General features: G+C 52.8%; 1 protein-coding gene across 1 annotated transcript; it reads left to right on the top strand.

Moving 5' to 3' along the window:
• Nucleotides 1–599: 599 nt before the first annotated feature.
• On the top strand, nt 600–17,625 carry GRM2 (glutamate metabotropic receptor 2). The gene is made up of 6 exons (XM_007527305.3): nt 600–690; nt 2,259–2,836; nt 6,927–7,764; nt 12,455–13,533; nt 15,899–16,079; nt 16,294–17,625. The coding sequence occupies exons 2-6, from the start codon at nt 2,387–2,389 to the stop codon at nt 16,365–16,367; spliced, it is 2,622 nt and encodes an 873-aa protein (XP_007527367.1). The 5' UTR covers nt 600–690; nt 2,259–2,386; the 3' UTR covers nt 16,368–17,625.
• Nucleotides 17,626–22,442: the final 4,817 nt, after the last annotated feature.

The following is a 22,442-nucleotide window of genomic DNA, read 5'->3' as shown; positions in this document are numbered from 1 at the left end:
GCACCGGGGAAGAGTACAGGCATCACCATGAGCAAAGACTGGGCTTCAACCCCCAGGCCCCGCCTGCAGGGTGTGTGTGTGTGTTGGGGGGGAAGCTTCGCCAGTGGTGGAGCAGTGCTGCAGGTGCCTCTCTGCATCTCCTTCTCTCCCCACGCAATTTCTGCCTATAAATAAAATGAAATAGATGGGAGACCACGTGCCCCTTACCTATTCCCCAGTGGTACCCTGCGATCCCAGGGCCAGCCTCTCCGCTCTGGCAGTCCGGGACCCAGGGAGGGCTCTGTGCGCACCCCCCGGGGACTCGTTGACCTTCCCAGTCCCCAGCCTCGCGCAGGTGTCCCCCCCCTCTCTGGAGGAGTGGGCTCAGGTCCTTAGGCGCCTGCTCCCCGGCGGAGCGGGAGCGCCCGCGGGTTCAGCACCACGCGGCGGCGGACAGCTCCGGGCAGTGGCCGCGGAAAGCCGGGCGCAGTGGAGGAATCTGGAAGGAGGCAGAGGCCGGGTTGGGAGCGGGGCGGCACGGAGGAGGGGCCGGGGGCGGGCCGGGGCCGGGGGCGGGGCGGCAGCGATTGAAAGCTGCGGGGCGGGCGGACAGCGCAGAGCCGCCGAACCAGCCAGCGAGCGGGCGCTGCAACCCGCGCCCCGCGCCCCGCTCCTCTCCGCTGCTCTCCGCGCCAGAGCCGGGCGCGCCAGGTAGGGTGAGCCGGTCGTGCCGCGGCCGCGCCGACCTTTGGGTACTAAACCCTCGTCTCTCAGTCCCAAGAGTCCCCGGGCAAGACCGGCCCGGGTTCCGAACAGCCCTCTCCAGGCGCTGGGGAAGGGAGAAGACAATCTCAGGCGTCCACCTTTCCTCTGAGAACGCAAGCCCTGCATCGCGCTCCCTCCTGCCTTCTACCTCTCTCTGTCTTTCGGTCCATCTTTCTATCTGTGCCTCTGTCTTTGTCTCAGCCTCTTGGACTCAACTGGTCCCTGCCCAGATTTTGTGGCCCAGGCCCCTGGGTGGCCCACCTATGGGATTCTCTCCCTGACACAGCGTTGGTCTCAGCCCACGAGAGAGGCTTGGGTATTGAACCTGTGAGCCTCAGCCCCCATCTGGGTTCCCGTCTCCATCTGTGCTGGTCTTCGTGCTCTCGGTTTGCCTGGGTGGGCTGCTTCTTTCACGCTGCCCACAGGAAGGACCCTCGTCTCTCTGCTGGGCACCAGTGGGAGATGAACTCTGGGGAGTTAGGAGGTGAAGTGAAGAGCCACATTCTCTGCAGCCAGGACAGAGGGCTCTCGGGCAAGTTGCTGCTTTCTTCCAACCTCAGTTTCCCTCTCCTACCCTTTCCAAGCCTCTGTGGTCCAGAGAAGCCTATGAGGCGTGTTCTGGGAGGGCAAAGGATAGAGTTCAGGATGAAAGAGGGGAGGGAGGATCTTTGGGGGCTGAGGCAACACCCTGAGACTGGGAATGAGGAGATTAAATTGCTGGCTTTCTCTGCTCAATTCTGAGCTCAAGGGAAAACAAGCAGAAAGTGTCACCTAGCATTCTACACAGAACTAAGATGTGCAGAAGTCTCATTCTGAAAAGCTTCCAGATTCTGACTGGATGAACTCCCTCCAACACCCACACACACCCACACACACACCTCTACTTTCCCTGTTGACCAGAACCTGCAACCACTCTGGTCACCCTCCCAGTGGTCAGCATCTCTAGCTTGCTGTTTAACTCTGAGGGCCTGAACTCTCCTAGGTTTCCTCAATCAGGGAACTCTGAGGGTGGCTTTCTTTAAGAACCAGAGGTTAATACCCTCCGGTATTTACCTACCCCCCACCCCCTGGGGAGGTAGGACTTTTTCCCTGTGAGTTCTCAGCAGTGGCCCCTCTCTAGAATTCGAAGGGCCAGTACGGAGGGTGAACCCCCATGGACTGACCTTTGCTGCAAAACTGTTGACCTTGGGGCCCTGGGGAGTTTTCACGGGACCCTGTGCATTCTCTGACTTCTGGTGGGATTGATGTTGAAGGGCTCATCTATCTGTCTTTTAACTGGATCTCTCCTCTCTGCTGAGTTTGGGATGGACACATGGTTCATCTCCAGTCTCAAACCAGGGCAGGGCTGAGACAGTCCAATGGGGCATCGAAGGAGCTTCCCAGCCACTTAGTGATGCCATGTCTCCCCGACTTCCAAGTCCCTGGGAAAGGGGGTTAGGGTAGGCAGAGGAAGAAAGGGGAGCCACTCTCAGGTTCTATTTCTCTCCTCTCTGTCTGTCTGTCTGTCTTTACAGGAACGGGGCCCCTTCTCATCTCTTTCCCTGTCCGTGCTTTCCTCCCCTTTTGCTTTTGCTGCTTTTGCTCTCAACCCCTGGAGGCCCAGGACTACTGGACCCACCCACCCACCCACCCCTCTGAGGCCATGGGTTCTCTGCTTGGGTTCCTGGGACTGCAGCTGCTGTGGGGCATTGTGGCTGAGGGCCCCACCAAGAAGGTGCTGACCCTGGAGGGGGACCTGGTGCTTGGTGGGCTGTTCCCAGTGCACCAGAAGGGCAGCCCAGCAGAGGAGTGCGGTCCAGTCAACGAGCACCGTGGCATCCAGCGCCTGGAGGCCATGCTTTTTGCGCTGGACCGCATCAACCGCGACCCACATCTGTTGCCAGGTGTGCGCCTGGGTGCGCACATACTTGACAGCTGCTCCAAAGACACGCATGCCCTGGAGCAGGCGCTTGACTTCGTGCGAGCCTCACTCAGCCGAGGCGCTGACGGCTCACGCCACATCTGCCCTGATGGCTCTTATGCCACCCATGGGGATGCCCCCACCGCCATCACTGGTGTCATCGGTGGCTCCTACAGTGACGTCTCCATCCAGGTACTGGGGCTTCCCACATGGGGGACAGAGGGCCTGGAGCTGGGGACCTGGAAGAGGAACTAGAAATGTCCTTTAAGTAGGTTTTTACAGAACGCTAATATAGTGCCCCTGGCACATAATGAAGACCGATGTTTAGAAACAAAGCAAGGAAAACAGCCCACTTCTGCAAACACACACACACACACACACACACACACGCAACCTGAGAAGCTTAATATCCAGGCCTCTTGACTCATAGCCCCAAGTTTGGATCCTGGCGTGCTCACTATGTGATGTAGGGCATTTTGCCTCTTCTGTGTCTGTCTCCTATAAATGGAACTCAGCACACCAGCCACTCTTATGGTTGTGGTAAATTCAATGGGGGGGGGGGGCCCAGGAGATAGCACATAACAGACTTTCTTTTCTCTTTCTTATTTGTGGTTTTCATTGGGTTGTCAGAAAAGTCATGACTTTTTTTTTTCTGTTTTTCTATGCAAAAATACACCAGGACTTTTCTGACAACCCAATAAAAGTTTGTTTGTTTGCTTGTTTTTTGCCATTAGGCTTTTCACTGGAGCTCAGTGTCTGCAAAGTAGCTACCATTCCTGGTGGGCATTTAATTCCCTGCCACACTCTGAAAGAAAGAGAGACAGGGGGCTGGGGAGCCGCATAACGGTTACGCAAAATAACTTTCCTACCTGAGTTTCTGAGAGAGACAGACACCTGCAGCTCTGCTTCACTGCTCTTGAACCTTCCTCCCGGCAGTTGGGGACAACAGGCTTGAACCCAAGTCCTGGAGCCCAGTAATGTGTGCGCTCTACCAGGTATGTCACTGCCACTTTTAAGTCACTAAAAGATTTGTCTCTTTGTTTGTTTGTTTATATATTTGAAAGGGAGATCACCAGAGTTATCTCTCTGGCACATGCGATGGTATGGGCCAAAGTTGGACTTAATGCTCAAGAATTGTCTACAGAACCACCTCCAAGGCAGCTAGACTTTAACCAGAGCACTGCTCAGCTCTGGCTTATAGTGGTGCTGGGGACTGAGCCTGGCACCCTGAGCCTCAGGCATGGATGTTTTTTACATAGCCATTATGTTACCACCCTAGCACCACAGAAAAGACTTTCATGCCTGAGGTTCACAGGTCACAGATTCAATCACAGGTACCACCAAAGCCAGCATTGGCTAGGGGATAAAAGGATGAGGTAAAACACAGAACATGTATTGGGTCCTTGGCATAATTGATATTAGTTGCTATTGTTATTAACCCACTTTATCAATGAGAAAATAGTTGGAAAGGGCTGAGTCATAAATCAGTAACTGACTCGCAAAGTAGAGATTAACCCTAAGATTCTCAGCCAAGGGCCTCTGAGAGCTCCAGATAGTTGGTTTGGAAAGGAGCAGGCAGAAATCACGAGTATCCTTAAGAAGAGAAATGGGTGGAGGGCTCAGGAGGAAGAAAAGCAGAATGAGTAGGGGACAGGAGGGAAAACCCTAGGGTGTCCTGGGGGTGCAGAATATAAAGGGCGAGTGCTGGGGAGATAGCATAACTGTTAAGTAAAATGACTGTCAAGCCAGAGGTTCTGAGTTCCCAGGTTCAATCCTCAGTGCCACCATCAGCCAAAGCTGAGCAGTGCTCTGGGGGGCAGGGGAGCAGATAGTGGCACTCCAGTTAAGAGCACACACTACCAAGCAGAAGGACCTGGGTTTGAGCCCTTGCTCCCCTCTGGGGCGGGGGGGTGGGGGGGGGAGGCTACACAGGTGGTGAAGCAGGTCTGCAGATGCCTGTCTTTCTCTCTCCCTCTCCTTCTCTCCCTCCCCTCTCAAGTTATCTCTGTCCTATCCAATAAAATAGAAAAAAAAAAAAAAAAGCCACCAAGAGCAGCGGATCCATAGTGCAGGCACCAAACTCCCAGAGAGATAACCTTGGTGGCAATTAAAAGAAGAATGTGAATGGCAGGCAGGTGGAGGAGCCAGTCCTACCTCTTGCTTTCCAAGGCACTGAGCCAGCTGGTGTCCTGGGCTCCCCTGACTGACTCACCTGGCTTTCTCCTCGACCTGGACGTTTAGCTGCCCGAGGCCCACTAGAGGCTGCTGGTTGATGAGGGCAGCACTGCAAATCAAGCTGGGGTGGGAGGATGGGGCTCAGCTTCCTCTAGGAGGAAGGTAGGGCCTGGAACACTGAGCTGGAGTGTTTGTTTAAGAGGAATGAGCCCTGATGGCGGCTTCTGGCCTGGGTTGGGAGAGGCTTCCCTGTCCCCCCACTGCAGGGAGTGAATTACTCTTCCTGTTCGTCCTGGCGATCAGAGGTAAGCAGTAGCAGCTTGGACAGGTGTGACCCTGTCAACACCACCTCTGTCTCCCTGGCTGGGGTCGGGGGGGGGGGGGAAGGTAAGCAGCCTCTGCCTGCCAATGTCTTCAGGGGCCACTAGGGTGGGGCCAGTTTCCCAGCATGTCGCCCTCCTAACAGTTCTCCTCAGGACCCTATGCATTATTTATTTATTTATTATCGGATAGAGACAGACAGAAATTGAGAGGGGGAAGAGGAAATAGAGAGGGAAAGAGGCAGGGAGACACCTGCAGCTCTGCTTCACCACTCACGAAGCTTCCCCCTGTAGGCAGGGACTAGGGTCTTGAACCTGGGTCTTTGAGCACTGTAATGTGTTCACTTAACCAGGTGCCACCACTGGGCCCCAACTCTATGTATTCAGCTCCAGGAGCACTGTTACTTTCTTCCTGCTGGGTCCTTCAGCCTACATCTTGGCTTTTTCCTTGTTTGAGTCAGAACAATAGCCAGCCCTTCATTCTTTTGCTATACCTGCCTGTCAAAGATTTGTCATTTCTGCCCCCCTCTCTCTCGTCCAGACACCTACCATCTTCCATATGCAAAGCACTGAGGCCTTGAATGCACTGCCATTTTTACCTTCTCAGTGGCCTCGTGAGACAGGTATGAGAACCTGAGTCTCACAGAGGGTTTGTTAGCTTGCGTAAGGACCCAGAAGTGGAGAGAAGAGAGCACTGGACTCAGTGCAAGATCCCATGTCCCAGTTGCAAATACAGAATCTAGCTCCCTCCTGTGGAATGGGGCCATGCCCGGCTTTTTACCCACCATTCCACAACCTCCTTGTGGGGGCAGACTCTGGGCATTGGGGTGGGCAGTGGCTGCCAGCATTCAAAGACAAGTAGGAAGCTTTGCTTATTTCTAGTTCAGGCTCTCAGAGAAGTCCAGCCTTTGGGCTTTTGGGGCTGTGGGCCATAGAACTGGGTCTCCATTTCCAGGGGAGTCTCTTCCTTCTTTATCATCCCATCAGTGGATGGGAACCGATCTCCGGAAGGGCTACCTATTTCAACCACTGGGCAGCTTAAAATCCCCAAACGTCCCAGATGCCCTCTAGTGCCTCTCTCTGTCCTGTGCAGCCAAGCTACAACCCAACAACACACCAGCCTTTCTCTGCTGGAGGATTTGGGCCTCCATGTTGCTTTTGGTTTTTGCTATTATCATGCAAGTGAAGGAGGAAACACAGGAGTTCTGGTGTGGCTCTGGTCAGGGTCTCTTCTCCCTCTGCCCTCGGAATAGGATAGTCATCTCCCTATCCCAGGCCAGTGAGGTACCCAGAGCACAAGTAGCCTTTGTTCTGCTTTTGTTTCTGTCATCCCCAGGGGCTTCACTGTTCTGGGACAACTTTTTCAGAAAGACAAAAACACTGTGAGAGGAACAGGTAACACAACACTGAAGCTTTCTCCAGTGCAGTGGGGGCCGGGCTCACGGCTGGCTCATACCTGTCGCAAAGCAGGTGAACCATCATGCCGACCCATGGAACAAACTTTCCTGTGTAAGGTACCTGGAAGCACAAAAAGCCAGAGCTAAGCAATGCTTTGGTAAAAAATATAATAAAGAAAAAAATAATAATGAAGTAAAACAAAATGAAGTGTCTCTGTTCCTGAGTGGAAGATACATCAAGACAGGCTACACCTCTTTTAGGAGAGGGAGACCTCAGGGGGAACCTCATGGACACTGTCCCCACACTCTGATAGTTCTGGGGGGACACATCCATGTATCTCTAGCCTTTGACTTGGTCTCTGGTTTTGCCCTCTCTGTCCCCCTCACCAGGTGGCCAACCTCCTGAGGCTATTTCAGATCCCACAGATCAGCTATGCCTCCACCAGTGCCAAGCTGAGCGACAAATCCCGCTATGACTACTTTGCCCGCACGGTGCCTCCCGACTTTTTCCAAGCCAAGGCCATGGCCGAGATCCTCCGCTTCTTCAACTGGACCTATGTGTCCACTGTGGCGTCTGAGGGGGACTATGGCGAGACAGGCATCGAAGCTTTTGAGCTGGAGGCCCGCGCCCGCAACATCTGTGTGGCTACCTCGGAGAAGGTGGGGCGGGCCATGAGCCGCTCGGCTTTTGAGGGTGTGGTTCGAGCCTTGCTACAGAAACCCAGCGCCCGCGTGGCTGTGCTGTTCACACGCTCCGAGGATGCCCGCGAACTCCTGGCCGCCGCCCAGCGCCTCAACGCCAGCTTCACCTGGGTGGCCAGCGATGGCTGGGGGGCACTGGAGAGTGTGGTGGCGGGCAGTGAGCGGGCTGCAGAGGGTGCCATCACGATTGAGCTGGCCTCCTACCCCATCGGAGATTTTGCCTCCTACTTCCGCAGCCTGGACCCCTGGAACAACAGCCGGAACCCCTGGTTCCGTGAATTCTGGGAGCAGAGGTTCCGCTGCAGCTTCCGGCAGCGAGACTGTGCGTCCCACTCACTGCGGATGGTGCCCTTCGAGCAGGAGTCCAAGATCATGTTTGTGGTCAATGCTGTGTATGCCATGGCCCATGCACTGCACAACATGCACCGGGCCCTGTGCCCCAACACCACCCGCCTCTGTGATGCCATGCGGCCTGTCAACGGGCGCCGTCTCTACAAGGACTTCGTGCTCCACGTCAAGTTTGATGGTAATGGTGCTGGCCAATTTTCATTACTTGGCTCAGAGAATGTAGCCTAGGGGACGGCAAGATAGCTCACGAGGACAGGGAGTGGGCTGCTCTGCCACGTGCACAGCCCCGGTTGGAGCCCAGTCCCCACCACACTGAAGGAGCTTTGGTGCCCTGGTGTCTCTGTCACTCCCTTTCTGTCTTTTAGTGATAATAATAACAATATTGGAACATAAGTTCAAAGTGCAAGGACCCGCACAAGGTTCCCAGTTTGAGCCCCCGGCTCCCTTACTTGCAGGGGAGTGGCTTCACAAGCGGTGAAGCAGGTCTATAGGTGTCTATCTTTCTCTCCCCCTCTCTACCTTCTTCTCCCTTCTCAATTTCTCTCTGTCTTACCCAATAAAACGGCTTCCAGGAGCAGTGGGTTCGGAGTGCAGGCACTGAACCCCCACATCCCTGGAGGCAAAAAAAAAAAGTTCATGTGGATAGCACACCGATTTTTCCATGTGTGCAGCCCAGGTTCCAGCCCAGCCCCTGTTGCACTGGAGAAAGATTCAATGCTGTGGTTTCTTTCCCTGTCTTTATGTTTCTATTTGAAAAAGTTGGCTCAGAGCAGTAAAGTATTCCTGCAATGAAGAAAAAGAAAGAAAGAGAGGAGAGAAAGGAAGGAAGAGAAACAGAAGAAAGAAAAAATAGAGAAAAAGAAAACATAGTCTACGGAGATCAAAAGGTGGTTCGTGGAGCAGGTAGAGAGCAGGACTAAACATGCGTGGGGCCCTGGGTTCACGCCCCAGCATCACATGGGAGCACCACGAATGTCACCCAGGGGATTCCATGGATGGTGGAGTAGTACTCTCATGTTTCTCTCTTCCTAAAAAACAGAACATAAAAATTAAGCCAGGAGGTGTGGGCAGTGGTGCACTTGGTTGAGTGTAGACATTACCGTCTGGAAGGATCCAGGTTCAAGTGCTTGTTCCCCACCTACAGGAGGGAAGCTTCATAAGCAGTGACTCAGGTCTGCAGGTGTCTCTCTTTGTCTCCCTCTCTATCTCCCCCTCCACTTTCGATTTCTCTCTGTCCTATCAAATAAAAACAGAAAAAAAAAAAAAAAGGAAAAAATGGCCGCAGGCTCTAGAGGAATCATAGTGCCAGCACTGAGCCCCAGCAAGAAACCTGGTGGCAATAAAAAAAAAAAAAAAAGTTAAAAGCTAGACCAGGAGGAGGCTCAGTGGTATCGTGCATGCAAAATCCTCTGGGTTTAGGGGCCGGGTGGTGGCGCACCTGGTTGAGCACATGTTACCTGGGTTTGCGCCCCTGGTCCCCACCTGCAGGGGGAAAGCTTTGTGAGTGGTGAATCAGGGCTGCAGGTATCTCTCTGTCTGTCCCCCCCTTCCCTCTCAACTTCTGGCTGCCTCTATCCAATAAATAAATAAATAAAAGATCATAAAAATATAATAAATCCTCTGGGTTCATCCTCTGAAATGCCATTCAGAAGGAAGGAGGGAAGGAAGGAAGGAAGGAAGGAAGGAAGGAAGGAAGGAAGGAAGGAAGGGAGGAAGGGAGAATATGTAGCCTGTTTCAAGTAAGGGACTCACTGAAGGGCTAGTGCCAGGACCAGGATGTCCAGGCAAAGAGGACTCCAGCTGGAGCCAGGACTCAAGTCCCATGTCTCTTTTCCTTTTTTTTCTTTTTCTTTTCTTTCTTTTTAAAAAAAAATTTCTTTATTGGGGAATTAATGTTTTACATTCAACAGTAAATACAATAGTTTGTACATGCATAACATTTCCCAGTTTTCCATATAACAATACAACCCCCACTAGGTCCTCTGTCATCCTTCTTGGACCTGTACTCTCCCCACCCACCCACCCCAGAGTCTTTTACTTTGGTGCAATACGCCAATTCCAGTTCAGGTTCTACTTGTGTTTTTCTCTTCTGATCTTGTTTTTCTACTTGTGTTTTCTTTTCTGATCTTGTTTTTCAACTTCTGCCTGAGAGTGAGATCATCCCATATTCATCCTTCTGTTTCTGACTTATTTCACTCAACATGAATTTTTCAAGGTCCATCCAAGATCGGCTGAAAACGGTGAAGTCACCATTTTTTACAGCTGAGTAGTATTCCATTGTGTATATATACCACAACTTGCTCAGCCACTCATCTGTTGTTGGACACCTGGGTTGCTTCCAGGTTTTAGCTATTACAAATTGTGCTGCTAAGAACATATGTGTACACAAATCTTTTTGGATGGGTGTGTTGGGTTCCTTAGGATCTATCCCCAGGAGAGGAATTGATCTCTTTTCCTTCTGTTACCAGGATTTTGCTGGAGTTTCATGCCTTCTCATGTCCACCACACAGAGGACTCTACTTTTTCATATTCTATTTTTTTCCCAGATCGAGGGTAAGAGATGGAATGAGCAAGAGAGCCAGAGGAGAAACACCACAGCTTTGCTTCACCACTCAGGAAGCCTCCCTTTTGCATGATGATCTCATGTGGTAGTCTGGGGACTTGAACCCAGGCCCTTGCCTGTGGTAAAGGGTGCTGCTCTCTACCAAGTGAGCTATCTCCCAGCCCCCACACCCCCTCCAAGTTTTTGTATCTTAAGACCCGTCCATAGACGTCTGACCAGGTCCTGTTCTTCAAGGGTCTTTGGTTCCATGCCTACCTTATACTCCCATCTCTTATACTCACTCCCATCTCTTATACTCACTCCCATCTCTTATACTCACTCCCATCTCTTATACTCACTCCCATCTCTTATACTCACTCCCATCTCTTTATCGCACAGGGAGTAGGAAATAGACCTTAAGCCTCTTCTCAGGTAACAAAATGTTGACAAGTATCAGAATAACATACCCTTTCCTATAAAATGTATACTCCTAGTTTTCCATTGAAGGTGACAAACAGTTCAAACCAAAAGGCAACTATTTTTAATAAAAATCCCAACTTTAAGGCTAGGATGTTGTCCACCCTGGTTCAAGTCCCCTGCCACTACGTAGGAGCACCATGAAAAACAAAACAAAACAAAACAAAAATGTTCACACTCCCCCCTCCAAAAAAAAAACAAACAAACCCCAAGTTATACCACGCACAGCTAGTGCTGCAGTGCCTCTCTGGCCTGCCCCCCCCCCATCTCTCCTCACCATTAAAAAGGAGAAAGCAGGGGGTAGGTAGCGCAGCGGGTTAAGCGCACATGGCGCAAAGCACAAGGACCGGCATAAGGACCCTGGTTCGAGCCCCCAGCTCCCTACCTTCAGGGGAGTCCCTTCACAAGTGGTGAAGCAGGTCTGCAGGTGTCTGTCTTTCTCTCCCCCTCTCTGTCTTCCCTTCCTCTCTCCATTTCTCTCTGTCCTATCCAACAACGACAATAACTACAACAACAAGACAACACGGGCAACAAAAGGGAATAAATAAATAAAAAGTTTAAAAAATCAAAATAAATAAAAAGGAGAAAGAAAAAGTAAAGTTCATCAGGAGTGATGTAACTGTGCAGCCACGATGTTCAGTTTAGCATGTCAAGTTGTAGCTTAAAGAAAAACAACTTTCTCAGAATCATCGCCGTGCTTCAGGAAGACAAAGTGGGAGAGGGCGCCCGGCTGGCAGAGCTTGGAGTTCTAGCCTCATGTGAAGGCAGTAGTGGCTCCAATAGGGCTGGCGTGCTGGCGTGGGTTAGGACTGGAGTCTGGGATCTGGTTGCTTTGACATTAGAGCAGCACGTTGTAGCCCCCTGGGCTTGGGCAGAGGGCTGCGGCTGGTGAAAAGCCCAAAAACCTGCAGAACTGGGGTTTGAGTTTGCCTCCAGGTGGCACCATTCACCGGATTGAGTTGGAGGCCCATGATCAGCTTGCTTAAACCCTTTTTTTAAAAATAATTTTTAAAATATTTATTTATTTATTTATTTATTTTCCCTTTTGTTGTCCTTGTTTTTTAACATTGTTGTGGTTATTGATGTCATCATTGTTGAATAGGACAGAGAGAAATGGAGAGAGGAGGGGAAGACAGAGAGGGGGAGAGAAAGACAGACACCTGCAGACCTGCTTCACCACTTGTGAAGCGACTCCCCTGCAGATAGGGAGCTGGGAGCTCGAACCCGGATCCTTAAACCGGTCCTTGCACTTTGCGCCATGTGCGCTTAACCCGCTGCACTACCGCCCGACTCCCTAAACCCTGACTTCTTATTGGGAGTTGGGGTGACAGGAATCCTGTTCCTGAGCCTGGTTGGAAATGGGAGGTGCAGGAGAATGGTGGGGGGAGCACAGCCTGGTATGAATGGTAATGGGAGAGCATGGAGGTGGGGGCTTAGGTGGCACAGGGACCCGTGTCAGGACAGGTGGGGGCTGGGCTGGGGATGATTTCACAGGATTAAGTGGGGTCAGGGCTGGAGCCGGGTCCATTTGGATTTAGAGGTCTTCATACTAAGTTTGGGGAGAAGGCCCATGGCAGGTGCTGTGATCAAGTTAGGGTCTGGGCTGGATCTGGGGAGAGGCTGACATTTGGGGGGTAGGCATGTGGACATTGGGCTTGTGGAGATGCCTGGGCTTTCAGGTTGGGTTCTATCAGTGCCTCGTGCTTTTTTGAAAGTGACCGGGGAGCAGGTGAGCTTTGGTGCTGGGGCCGGGGGGCCTGGAAAGACAAACTTGTGGTGAGGTCCTAGATCAAATCAGGATGACCTCTCCACCCCCACACACACCCCATGCAACTCTCTCCCTCCCCAGCCCCCTTCCGCCCAGCCGACACCCACAGCGAGGTCCGCTTCGACCGCTTCGGGGACGGCATCGGCCGATACAACATCTTCACCTACCTGCGAGCCGGCGGCGGCAGTCGCTACCGCTACCAGAAGGTGGGCTACTGGGCGGAAGGCCTGACCCTGGACACCAGCCTCATCCCCTGGGCCTCAGCCTCCAAGGGCATCCTGCCGGCCTCTCGCTGCAGCGAGCCCTGCCTGCAGAACGAGGTGAAGAGTGTGCAGCCCGGCGAGGTCTGCTGCTGGCTCTGCATCCCCTGCCAGCCCTACGAGTACCGGCTGGACGAGTTCACCTGCGCCGACTGCGGCCTGGGCTACTGGCCCAACGCCAGCCTGACCGGCTGCTTCGAGCTGCCACAGGAGTACATCCGCTGGGGCGACGCCTGGGCCGTGGGGCCCGTCACCATCGCCTGCCTGGGCGCCCTGGCCACCCTCTTCGTGCTGGGCGTCTTCGTGCGGCACAACACCACGCCGGTGGTCAAGGCCTCGGGCCGGGAGCTCTGCTACATCCTGCTGGGCGGCGTCTTCCTCTGCTACTGCATGACCTTCGTCTTCATCGCCAAGCCGTCCACGGCTGTGTGCACCTTGCGGCGCCTGGGGCTGGGCACCGCCTTCTCCGTCTGCTACTCGGCCCTGCTCACCAAGACCAACCGCATCGCCCGCATCTTCGGTGGGGCCCGGGAGGGAGCCCAGCGGCCCCGCTTCATCAGCCCCGCCTCGCAGGTGGCCATCTGCCTGGCGCTCATCTCGGGCCAGCTGCTCATTGTGACGGCTTGGCTGGTGGTGGAGGCCCCGGGCACCGGCAAGGAGACGGCCCCCGAGCGGCGGGAGGTGGTGACCTTGCGCTGCAACCATCGCGACGCCAGCATGCTGGGCTCGCTGGCCTACAACGTGCTCCTCATTGCGCTCTGCACGCTCTACGCTTTCAAGACCCGCAAGTGCCCCGAGAACTTCAACGAGGCCAAGTTCATCGGCTTCACCATGTACACCACCTGCATCATCTGGCTGGCCTTCCTGCCCATCTTTTACGTCACGTCCAGTGACTACCGGGTGAGCTCCCTGCTGCAGAGGCTGGGAGGGTGGGGCACTGCATCTGCTGTCCCCTGATGACTCATTTGACCTCCTGATAATCTCGAGATTCCGACAGGTTCAGTGCCACCCCCAGGGGCACACAGCCTGTGGTGGCCATTCTCAGGATAGGTGAGGAGGTTGGGGGTTGACTGGGAAAGCGGCCTGGGAGGTGGAGGGCTTAGAGAGATCTGAGATTTCAGGACTCAGACGTCATCTCTGGGCCTGGGAGCAGAAATTTACCAGGGACAGCTGGGCTGGCTGCTTTTGCACCTGTCGGCAGAGGCCAGGGCTGGGAGTCAAGCCTCCCTCTCTCGCTCCACTGAACACTTAGCTGCAGATAAGGAGATGTGGTCTCTACTTTGTGGCATTTCTAGTGAGTGCATGAACAGAGGATTGGTTAAAAAATACTTCTGGGAGTTGGGCAGTAGCATAGCGGATTAAGCACACGTGGCACGAAACGTAAGGACCTGTGTAAGGATCCTGGTTCGAGCCCCTGGCTCCCCACCTGCAGGGGAGGCCCTTCACAGGCGGTGAAGCAGGTCTGTGGGTGTCTGTCTTTCTCTCTGCCTGTCTTCCCCTCCTCTCTCCATTTCTCTCTGTCCTATCCAACAATGATGACATCAATAACAACAACAACAACAATAACTACAACAATAAAAAGCAACAAGGGCAACAAAAAGGGAATAAATAAATAAGTATTTTTAAAAATACTGCCGATGGGGGCCAGGCAATGGCACACCAGGTTATGTTCACATAGTACAAATCACAAGGACCCATGCAAGGATCCTGGTTTGAGCCCCCTGGCTCCCCACCTGCAGGGGGGTTGCTTCACAAGTGGTGAAGCAGGTCTGTAGGTTTCTAGCTCTCTCTCTTCTCTATCTCTCCCTCCCCTCTCAGTTTCTCTCTGTCCTATCCAATAAAACAGAAAAAAAAAAAGGTGGCCGGGAACTGTGGATTCATAGTGCAGGCGCCGAGCCCCAGCGATAACCCTGGAGGCAATAAATAAATTAATTAATTAATACTGCCGACTGGGTTGGACTGACAAAAGGCTCCAGTAAAAGTGCAGAAGAGGAAGGTATGGATATAGGGTGGTGACGTGTGAGAATACATGTGTAAATGGATGGAATCAGGGAGGTTCCTTGGCAGAGTCCTTGAGCTGGTCTCTGAAGGACAGGCAGATCAAGTATGGAGGTGGGGCGTGCAGGGGAAGACAGCCAATATAAAAGTCCACGGGAGCAGAGGAGTAGAGGCGGTGGCAATATGGCAGGGTAAGCAGTGTGCAGGTGGGGCTTGGTGTGGGACTGGCAGGGCACTGGTTTGGCACGGTGCCCTCCGGAACTGTGTTATCTTGGGACTGAGAGATAAAACCAGGGAAAGCAGGAAAGTTGAAGAACATTGGTGGAGCAGATCTGAGGTATAGGGTTGATGAAGGTTAAAATAAGTGGAAACTGCCCCACTTGGTTTTACCGGGCACTCAGCCTCAGTGGGTCTCAGCTTCAAGAGGCCACGTCATACAACGTCAGGAGAGGCTTCATGCAGGAGGGGATGGGGGACCGGAGCTCTGAATGGCAAGAGGACCACCTCAGCTAATCCTTGGTAGACTTTTACTCTGGAGCAGATGTGTAGCTCATATAACAGGTGAAGAAAACACTCACAAGTACGATTCCTAGTCCGGGTCATTCAGCTTAAGGATGTAGCGCAGGGTCTGAACTAACAGCGCTAACAAGAGGAGCAGGGAAATCCAGACGCCCTGCAAGGCCCTTCCCAAGCCCAGAGACACAGTCGCTAGTGTGGGGCCAGGGACAGCAGGGCCTGACTGCTCTGGCACCTGCCTGGGTGGTTGAGGCCAGGGCTGGGGAGGGAATCTGCTCTGATTCAGTCCACATTTGCCTATGATTTGCATTTCCATGCCAATCATAGGTAACTAAGGACGCATCTGGGAGACCCATGCAGCACCCACACAGGCATGCACACACACACACACACACACACACACACACACACAAACACACACACACACACACACACACCTGCACACATGCAGACACACACACAAACTGGCAGCCTGGTACACACAGATCTTCCCACCTACACACACATCTGTTCATCCCACACCGGTGCCCCTTCACCGCCCCCTGACTGTATGCTCACACCCCACCCACACCTCTGATATGCACACTGTGTCCCACACCTCTCCATGTGCATGTGCGCACACACACACACCTGACTCGGAAAGTGCACTTAGTGTTAGGTGCTACTGCCCCTCCCCCCTCCCCATGCTCCTTCAGCCTGGGGGCTGGCTCAACCCTTTGGGTCTGACTCCTCCTTGGCTTCGTCCATACAGGTGCAGACCACCACCATGTGTGTGTCTGTTAGCCTCAGTGGCTCGGTGGTGCTCGGCTGTCTCTTTGCACCCAAGCTGCACATCATCCTCTTTCAGCCGCAGAAGAATGTGGTTACCCACCGGGCACCCACCAGCCGCTTTAGCAGCACCGCCGCCAGGGCCAGCTCCAACCCCGGCCAAGGTGAGACCCCCCCACCCCGCCGCCGCTGCAGCCCCTGCACCTCGCTTCCTTAGCACAGAGGGTACTCCCTGGGTTCCTGGCCGCTCAGAGGACCCCTCTGTGAGTCTGGATAGGTGGATAGGAGCCGGCTGGGTGGGGCCTCCCTCTGCAGCCCTGCTCCCCTCCCTCGTCCTCCCTGGAGGAGCTCAGGCACCGCCCTAATTCCTCTCCACAGGCTCAGGCTCCCAGTTCGTCCCCACAGTGTGCAATGGCCAAGAAGTGGTCGACTCCACAACATCATCGCTTTGAGGACCCTCGCTCTTGCTCCGACCGGTTGCTCCCCAGACCTGGTGCAAGGGTCGCACCCAGGGCCAGAAGGAAGCTGGCTAGAGCACTGCAATAATGCCAACCCCATGCCTGCCTCCCTCCTTCACCACCCCTCCATTTACTCCAAGTCTTCAGAGTCAGAAGTCAGGGTCCCTGGCCAGGGAGCCTCGGCAGCAGTCACTCACTGTCCTGCAGCTGTGTCTTCCCCAAGCCAGGGTCCACTCTGTCCTGGGTCCGGGTGGCTGAGGACTGTCGGCCCCACCCGCAATCAGAAAGGTGCTTCTAGCCCTTCCCTTCCCTCCTTCTAGGGCCTTTTAACTTTTTTAATATGTTATTCTGGGATGGGGAGGGGGGTTGTGATGGGGGGTGGCTCTTCCCCCCTGCACAGTAGTCTGTCCTGTGATTTATTTTGTATTATCTGTAAATAAAGTGTCTTTAGTAAAAAAAAAAAAAAAAAGAAAAGGAAAATCCCCTTCCTGTGGCCCAGGGAGGATTCTTGTGCCCTGTCACAGCTCCCCAAGCTTCATTTTCTGCCAGTCTCTGTGAAGTAGAGTCTGCCCTGTGCCCAGAGCTATAGCTCCCTGCCTGGTGGACATGAATAAACTTTTTCCCTCAAAAGGGGCCTGCTTTAGAGGACTATAGTGTGAGAGCGAGGAGTTTAGATGGACACAGGCACACCTGGCAGTTCAGGGGAACCCTGAGGGGTGTGTGTGTGTGTGTGTGTGTGTGTGTGTGTGTGTGTGTGTGTATGGGGTGGTGGTGGCAGAAGCATCAGATGCTTGAACACCTGGAGTGACGGGCTTCTCCACAGAGAAGCCATGGTGGGTGCAGAGGCAGGCGGGGGGCCCTGCATGGAAGGAATGAACTTCACCTGTTTGCACAGCACATGCAAAGCCAGAGAGCGCTCAGGAGGGAGAGGGAAGGGCGTGAAGCAGGGAGGGCATGGCTGGGCAGTGGTGAGGCCATCAGCTCTCAGCCTGGGGAGAAGGCAAAGAAGAAGCACTTTCTTCAGCGCAAGATTCCCAGAACCCTTCTGGCCCCTAGACCTGCGGTGAAGCTCTGAGCCTTTGGGCAACTCCTGCATTACTGTCAGGGGCTCACCAGCAGAGGGCGCTGAGACACAGTGTGGACCGGATCAAGGGGCAGCAGGTGGCACAGGGTGGCAGGGAGCTCCAGGCTCCGAATCACATTGGGACAAAGTCCCACAGTGCGACAGGGGCAGACAGAGGACATTTGTTATTTAAAATTTTTTATTATTTTAATTTATTAGATAGAGAAAGCCAGAAATCAAGAGGGTAGGGGTGATAGAGGGAGAGAGACACCTGCAGCCCTGCTTCACCACTGACAAAGCTTTCCCCCTGCAGGTGGGGGCCGGGGGCTCGAACCTGGGTCCTTGTGCATTGTATCACGTGCACTCACCAGATGCGCCACCACCCAGTCCCACATTTGTTATTTTTAAGTGGATTTATTTGCTGGTGGGGGTGTGGAAGCCACGGCTTAACAAAAAATGGAATCAGAAGTGATAAAAATAAGCAGAAATGGCTCTTTTTCTCCCACAAAATATTTAAACTGTAAGGATGTTGAGGAAAACAGAATGGCCACTCAAGTTTGAGTATCATATTAACCATCAATAGTTAAAAATATTTATTTGTTGGATAGAAAAAGAGAGAAATCAAGAGGGAAGGAAGAGAGACAGAGAGACACCCACAGCTCTGCTTCACCACTTGTGTAGCTTTCCCCCTGCAAGGGCTTGAACCGGGGTCCTTGCACATTTTAATGTGTGTGCCCCCCACCTACAATTTTTGAGTGTGCCTATGTCTCGTGTGATATCTGGAACACACTTCTCCTAAATATCTTTGTCCTTTATCTGACATTCAGATCTCACTGGACATCTGGTATAGTTATTTGCTTGTTTTGGCAGCGTCCTTGGGCTCTCTTGTTCTGGGTCCTGGCACTGAAGAACCCAGGCCTGCATACAGCCCTCAGCGGCTGGGCAGATTGTAGGCCTTGATTCCTGCTCCCACTGTGGCCTTTTCTGGGTCTTCCTGCCAGACCGAAGCACCTGCCGTCCCTGCCCCTGGCCTCTGGACTGGCCTAGATGGGAGTGCTGGCCCCTGTGTACACTTGAAAAGCAGCCCTACTTTGCTTGGTAGCAGGAATGTTCTCCTGAAAGTGGAGAAATAATAATAATAATGAGGAGAAGAATTTTTAATGGCAGTAATTAACATAGTTCACAGCTAAAGAGACACAAGTATATTCCAAGAAGGTCCTTTCTTTGTGGCCTAGGAGGTGACGCAGTGGATAAAGCACTGGACTCTCAAGTATGAGGTCACGAGTTCAGTCCCTGGCAGCGCATGTACCAGAGTGATATCTGGTTCTCTCTCTCTTCTCCTATCTTTCTCATTAATCAATAAATAAGAACTTAAAAAAGAGAGAGAGAAGGTCCTTCCATCCCTGCTACCTAGCCATCTAGGGGAAGGACCCAGAGGCTTAGGGTCAAGTAAAGGGGGCTGGGGATGGGTGAAGACTCACGAGGTCAGTGCTCTTATCTGGTTGCCTTACCCCCTTCTTTTCAGAGTTCCACCCACCTCCCCCAGCAACACTCCTCACACACAGTTCAGAAGGTTGTGGGCAGAAAGCTTCTTCAACTTTTTTTTGCCTCCAGGCTTATTGCTGGAGTTTGGTGCCTGCACTATGAATCCACTGCTCCTGGAGGCTATGTTTTCCCTTTTGTTGCCCTTGCTGTTTATCACTGTTGTTATCATTATTGTCCTAGACAGGACAGAGAGAAATTGAGAAAGGGAAGACGGGGTGGGGGGGTGGGGGGGTGGGGGGGGTGGGGGTGGTGGGGTGGTGGTGGGGGTGGTGGGGGGTGGGTGGGGGTGGTGGGGTGGGGGTGGGGGTGGTGGGGGGGTGGGCGGAGAAGGGTAGTCACCTGCTTCACCACTTGTGAAGTGAACCCACTGCAGGTGGGGAGCTGGGGGCTCAAACTGGGACTTTTTAAAAAATATTTATTTACTTATTTTCCCTTTTGTTGCCCTTTTTATTGCTGTTGTAGTTATCGTTGTTATTAATGTTTTTGTTAGATAGGACAGAGAGAAATGGAGAGAGGAGGGAGACAGAGAGGGAAAGACAGACAGACACCTGCAGACCTGCTTCACCGCCTGTGAAGCGACTCCCCTGCAGGTGGGGGGGGGGGGCTCGAACCGGGATCCTTACGCAGGTCCTTGTGTTTCGCGCCACATGCGCTTAACCCGCTGTGCTACCGCCCGACTCCCCAAATTGGGATTCTTATGCTGGTCCTTGCACTTTGCGCAAGGGGCGTAGTCTACAGAGGCGTAGCCTCACAAGCGGTGAAGCAGGTCTGCAGATCTCTCTTCCCCTCTCTGTCTTCCCCTCCTCTCTCCATTTCTCTCTGTCCAAGAACGATGACACAAACAATAACGATAATTACAACAATAAGACAAGGGCAACAAAAGGGAAAATAAATAATTTTTTAAAATTTGCTTATTTTTATTTGATAGAGATAGCCAGAAGTCGGGGTAGGAGATAGGGAGGGAGGGAGACAGATACAGGCATTTGCAGCCCTGCTTCACCACTTACGAAGATTTCCTCCTGCAGGGAGCTGGAACTGGGGTCCTTGAGCATGGTAATGTGTGTGCTCAACCAGGTGTGCCACTGCCCAGCTCCTCCTTTTAAAAATTAAAATACATTAAGTGCACATGGCGCAAAGTGCAAGGACTCGGCATAAGGATCCCGGTTCAAGCCCCCGGCTCCCCACCTGCAGGGGCGTCGCTTCACAAGTCGTGAAGCAGGTCTGCAGGGTGTCTAGCTTTCTCTCCCCCTCTCTGTCTTCCCCTCTCCTCTTCATTTCTCTCTGTCCTATCCAACAATGACAACAACAACAATTATAACTACAACAATAAAACAAGGGCAACAAAAAGGGAAGAGATAAATAAATATCAAAAAGTATATATATATATATATATATATATATATATATATATATATATATATATATATATATATATATTGGCTAAAGACAGCCAGAAATGGAGAAGGAAGTGTGTGATAGAGGAGAGAGACAGACATCTGCAACTCTGCTTCATCACCTGCAAAGCTTTCCCTCTGCAGGTGGGGGCTGGAGGCTTGAACCTAGGTCCTTGCACATTGTAACATGCTCACTCAACCAAGTGCACCACTACCTGGCACCTCCCTTTTAACATTAAATTATTTTATTGGGAGAAATGATTTACAAGAATATGACTGTAACATATGTACAGCTTCACACCTAGGGACGGTGTGAGCCCACCACACCCTCCACCAGCCTGTCACCTTCCTGCACCACAGGACACTGGGCACTTGACCCCCTTCCGCTTCCCCCCTTTCCACCCCCCGAATCTGCTTGTGTTCAAACCACAGCTAATTAAGCCTCACACTGCACTGTCCTTCTGTTTCTGAGTGAGCTCACTCCTCAACTCTTACACCTCATTACACTCAACAAGACCAGGCCCTCCGGAGCCTCTATCTCCCTCTGAGTCCTGGGTGGCCTGGGTTTGTCTCTGCTCCCTCCTCCCCCCAGAACCCTCTGCCTGCAGGTGGGGGCTCAAGGGCCCCTCCTAGGATGGCTGACCCTGTTTATGTGAGACTTGCCCTTCTGAGGACTGATGAGCAGAGATGCAAAACTTTTGAGGCTCTATCCCCCACCGACCTCTGCACACCCAACTGCTGCCCACGGTGAGCGGCGGGGCACAATCCATTTGCTTTGCTTCACAGCCTGAGTTTACCCCAGGGCGTGATGGCTACTCCCCCAGATTTGTTCAAAGGCCCTCTGCACCCCACTTTCTTCCTTGCACTTGAGCCCTGCACTGGCCCCATGCAGCAATCCCCCCGACCCCCTGGCCCCTGGCCCCAGCCCCCTACCCCCTGCCCCATCGGTGTCAGTGAAGCTGCCTGGCTCCACCAGGAGCTGCAGTGGTCGGCTCAATGAGGTGGTTCAGGTGCTGGCTGTTCCCCCAGTTCTGGTGTGGGGCAGCTGGGAATGATGAGGCCTGTTAGGGCCAAGACGCTTGTGGCAGAAAGAGCATGGCTATCCGAGACGCTGGGTGATGACACGTACAGTGATGGCGTTGGGGACATCAGATGGGTGGGAGATGACAGGGAGCTGGAAGGAAGAGCCCTGCTCTCCACACCCCTGAATCCTGCAGGAACCTTGCTCTAGAGTTACATTCGTGCCAGGGCTCTTCCCGTCCTTCAAGCATAGCCTGGCTGTTGGCCTCTTCACCAGGAGCTCTCTCTTTCTCTCTCTCTCTCTCTCTGTCTCTCTCTCTCTCTCCCTCTGTGTGTGTGTGTGTGTGTGTGTGTGTGTGTGTGTGTGTGTAAGGAAGAGGGGAAAAGTTCACCAAGGGTCTCAAAGCCTTCTGAAAACATCCCCACCTCAGCTTCCTGAAAGTACTGGGCCCTACACTCCTCTGTCTTGGTCCAGCATGCAGTAAACACTACGATGGGGGAGGGGGCAGGTGGTGGCGCACCTGGTTAAGCACACACATTACAGTGTGCAAAGCCTCAGGTTCAAGTCCCCTGTCCCCACCTGCAGGGGGAAAGCTTCACAAGAGGTAAAGCAGGGCTGCAGGTGTCTCTCTGTCTCTCTTCCTCTCTATCTCCCCTCTCAGTTTCTCTCTGTCTCTATCCAATAATAAGTAGATAAAAATATTTTTTATTTGACAATACATGCTTTTTCTTTCTTTCTTTTTTATTTATTTATTTTTTATTTAAGAAAAGATAAATTAACAAAACCATAGGGTAGGAGGGGTACAACTCCACACAATTCCCACCACCCAATCTCCATATCCCACCCCCTCCCCTGATAGCTTTCCCATTCTCTATCCCTCTGGGAGCATGGACCCAGGGTCATTGTGGGATGCAGAAGGTGGAAGGTCTGGCTTCTGTAATTGCTTCCCCGCTGAACATGGGCGTTGACTGGTCGATCCATACTCCCAGTCTGCCTCTCTCTTTCCCTAGTAGGGAGTCGGGCAGTAGCGCAGCGGGTTAAGCAAA

This window comes from Erinaceus europaeus, chromosome 12, assembly GCF_950295315.1.
Source record: "Erinaceus europaeus chromosome 12, mEriEur2.1, whole genome shotgun sequence".
NCBI lineage: Eukaryota > Metazoa > Chordata > Mammalia > Eulipotyphla > Erinaceidae > Erinaceus > Erinaceus europaeus.
The sequence above is the reverse complement of the archived record's forward strand: the minus strand, read 5'-3'. Positions and strand labels throughout refer to the sequence as shown.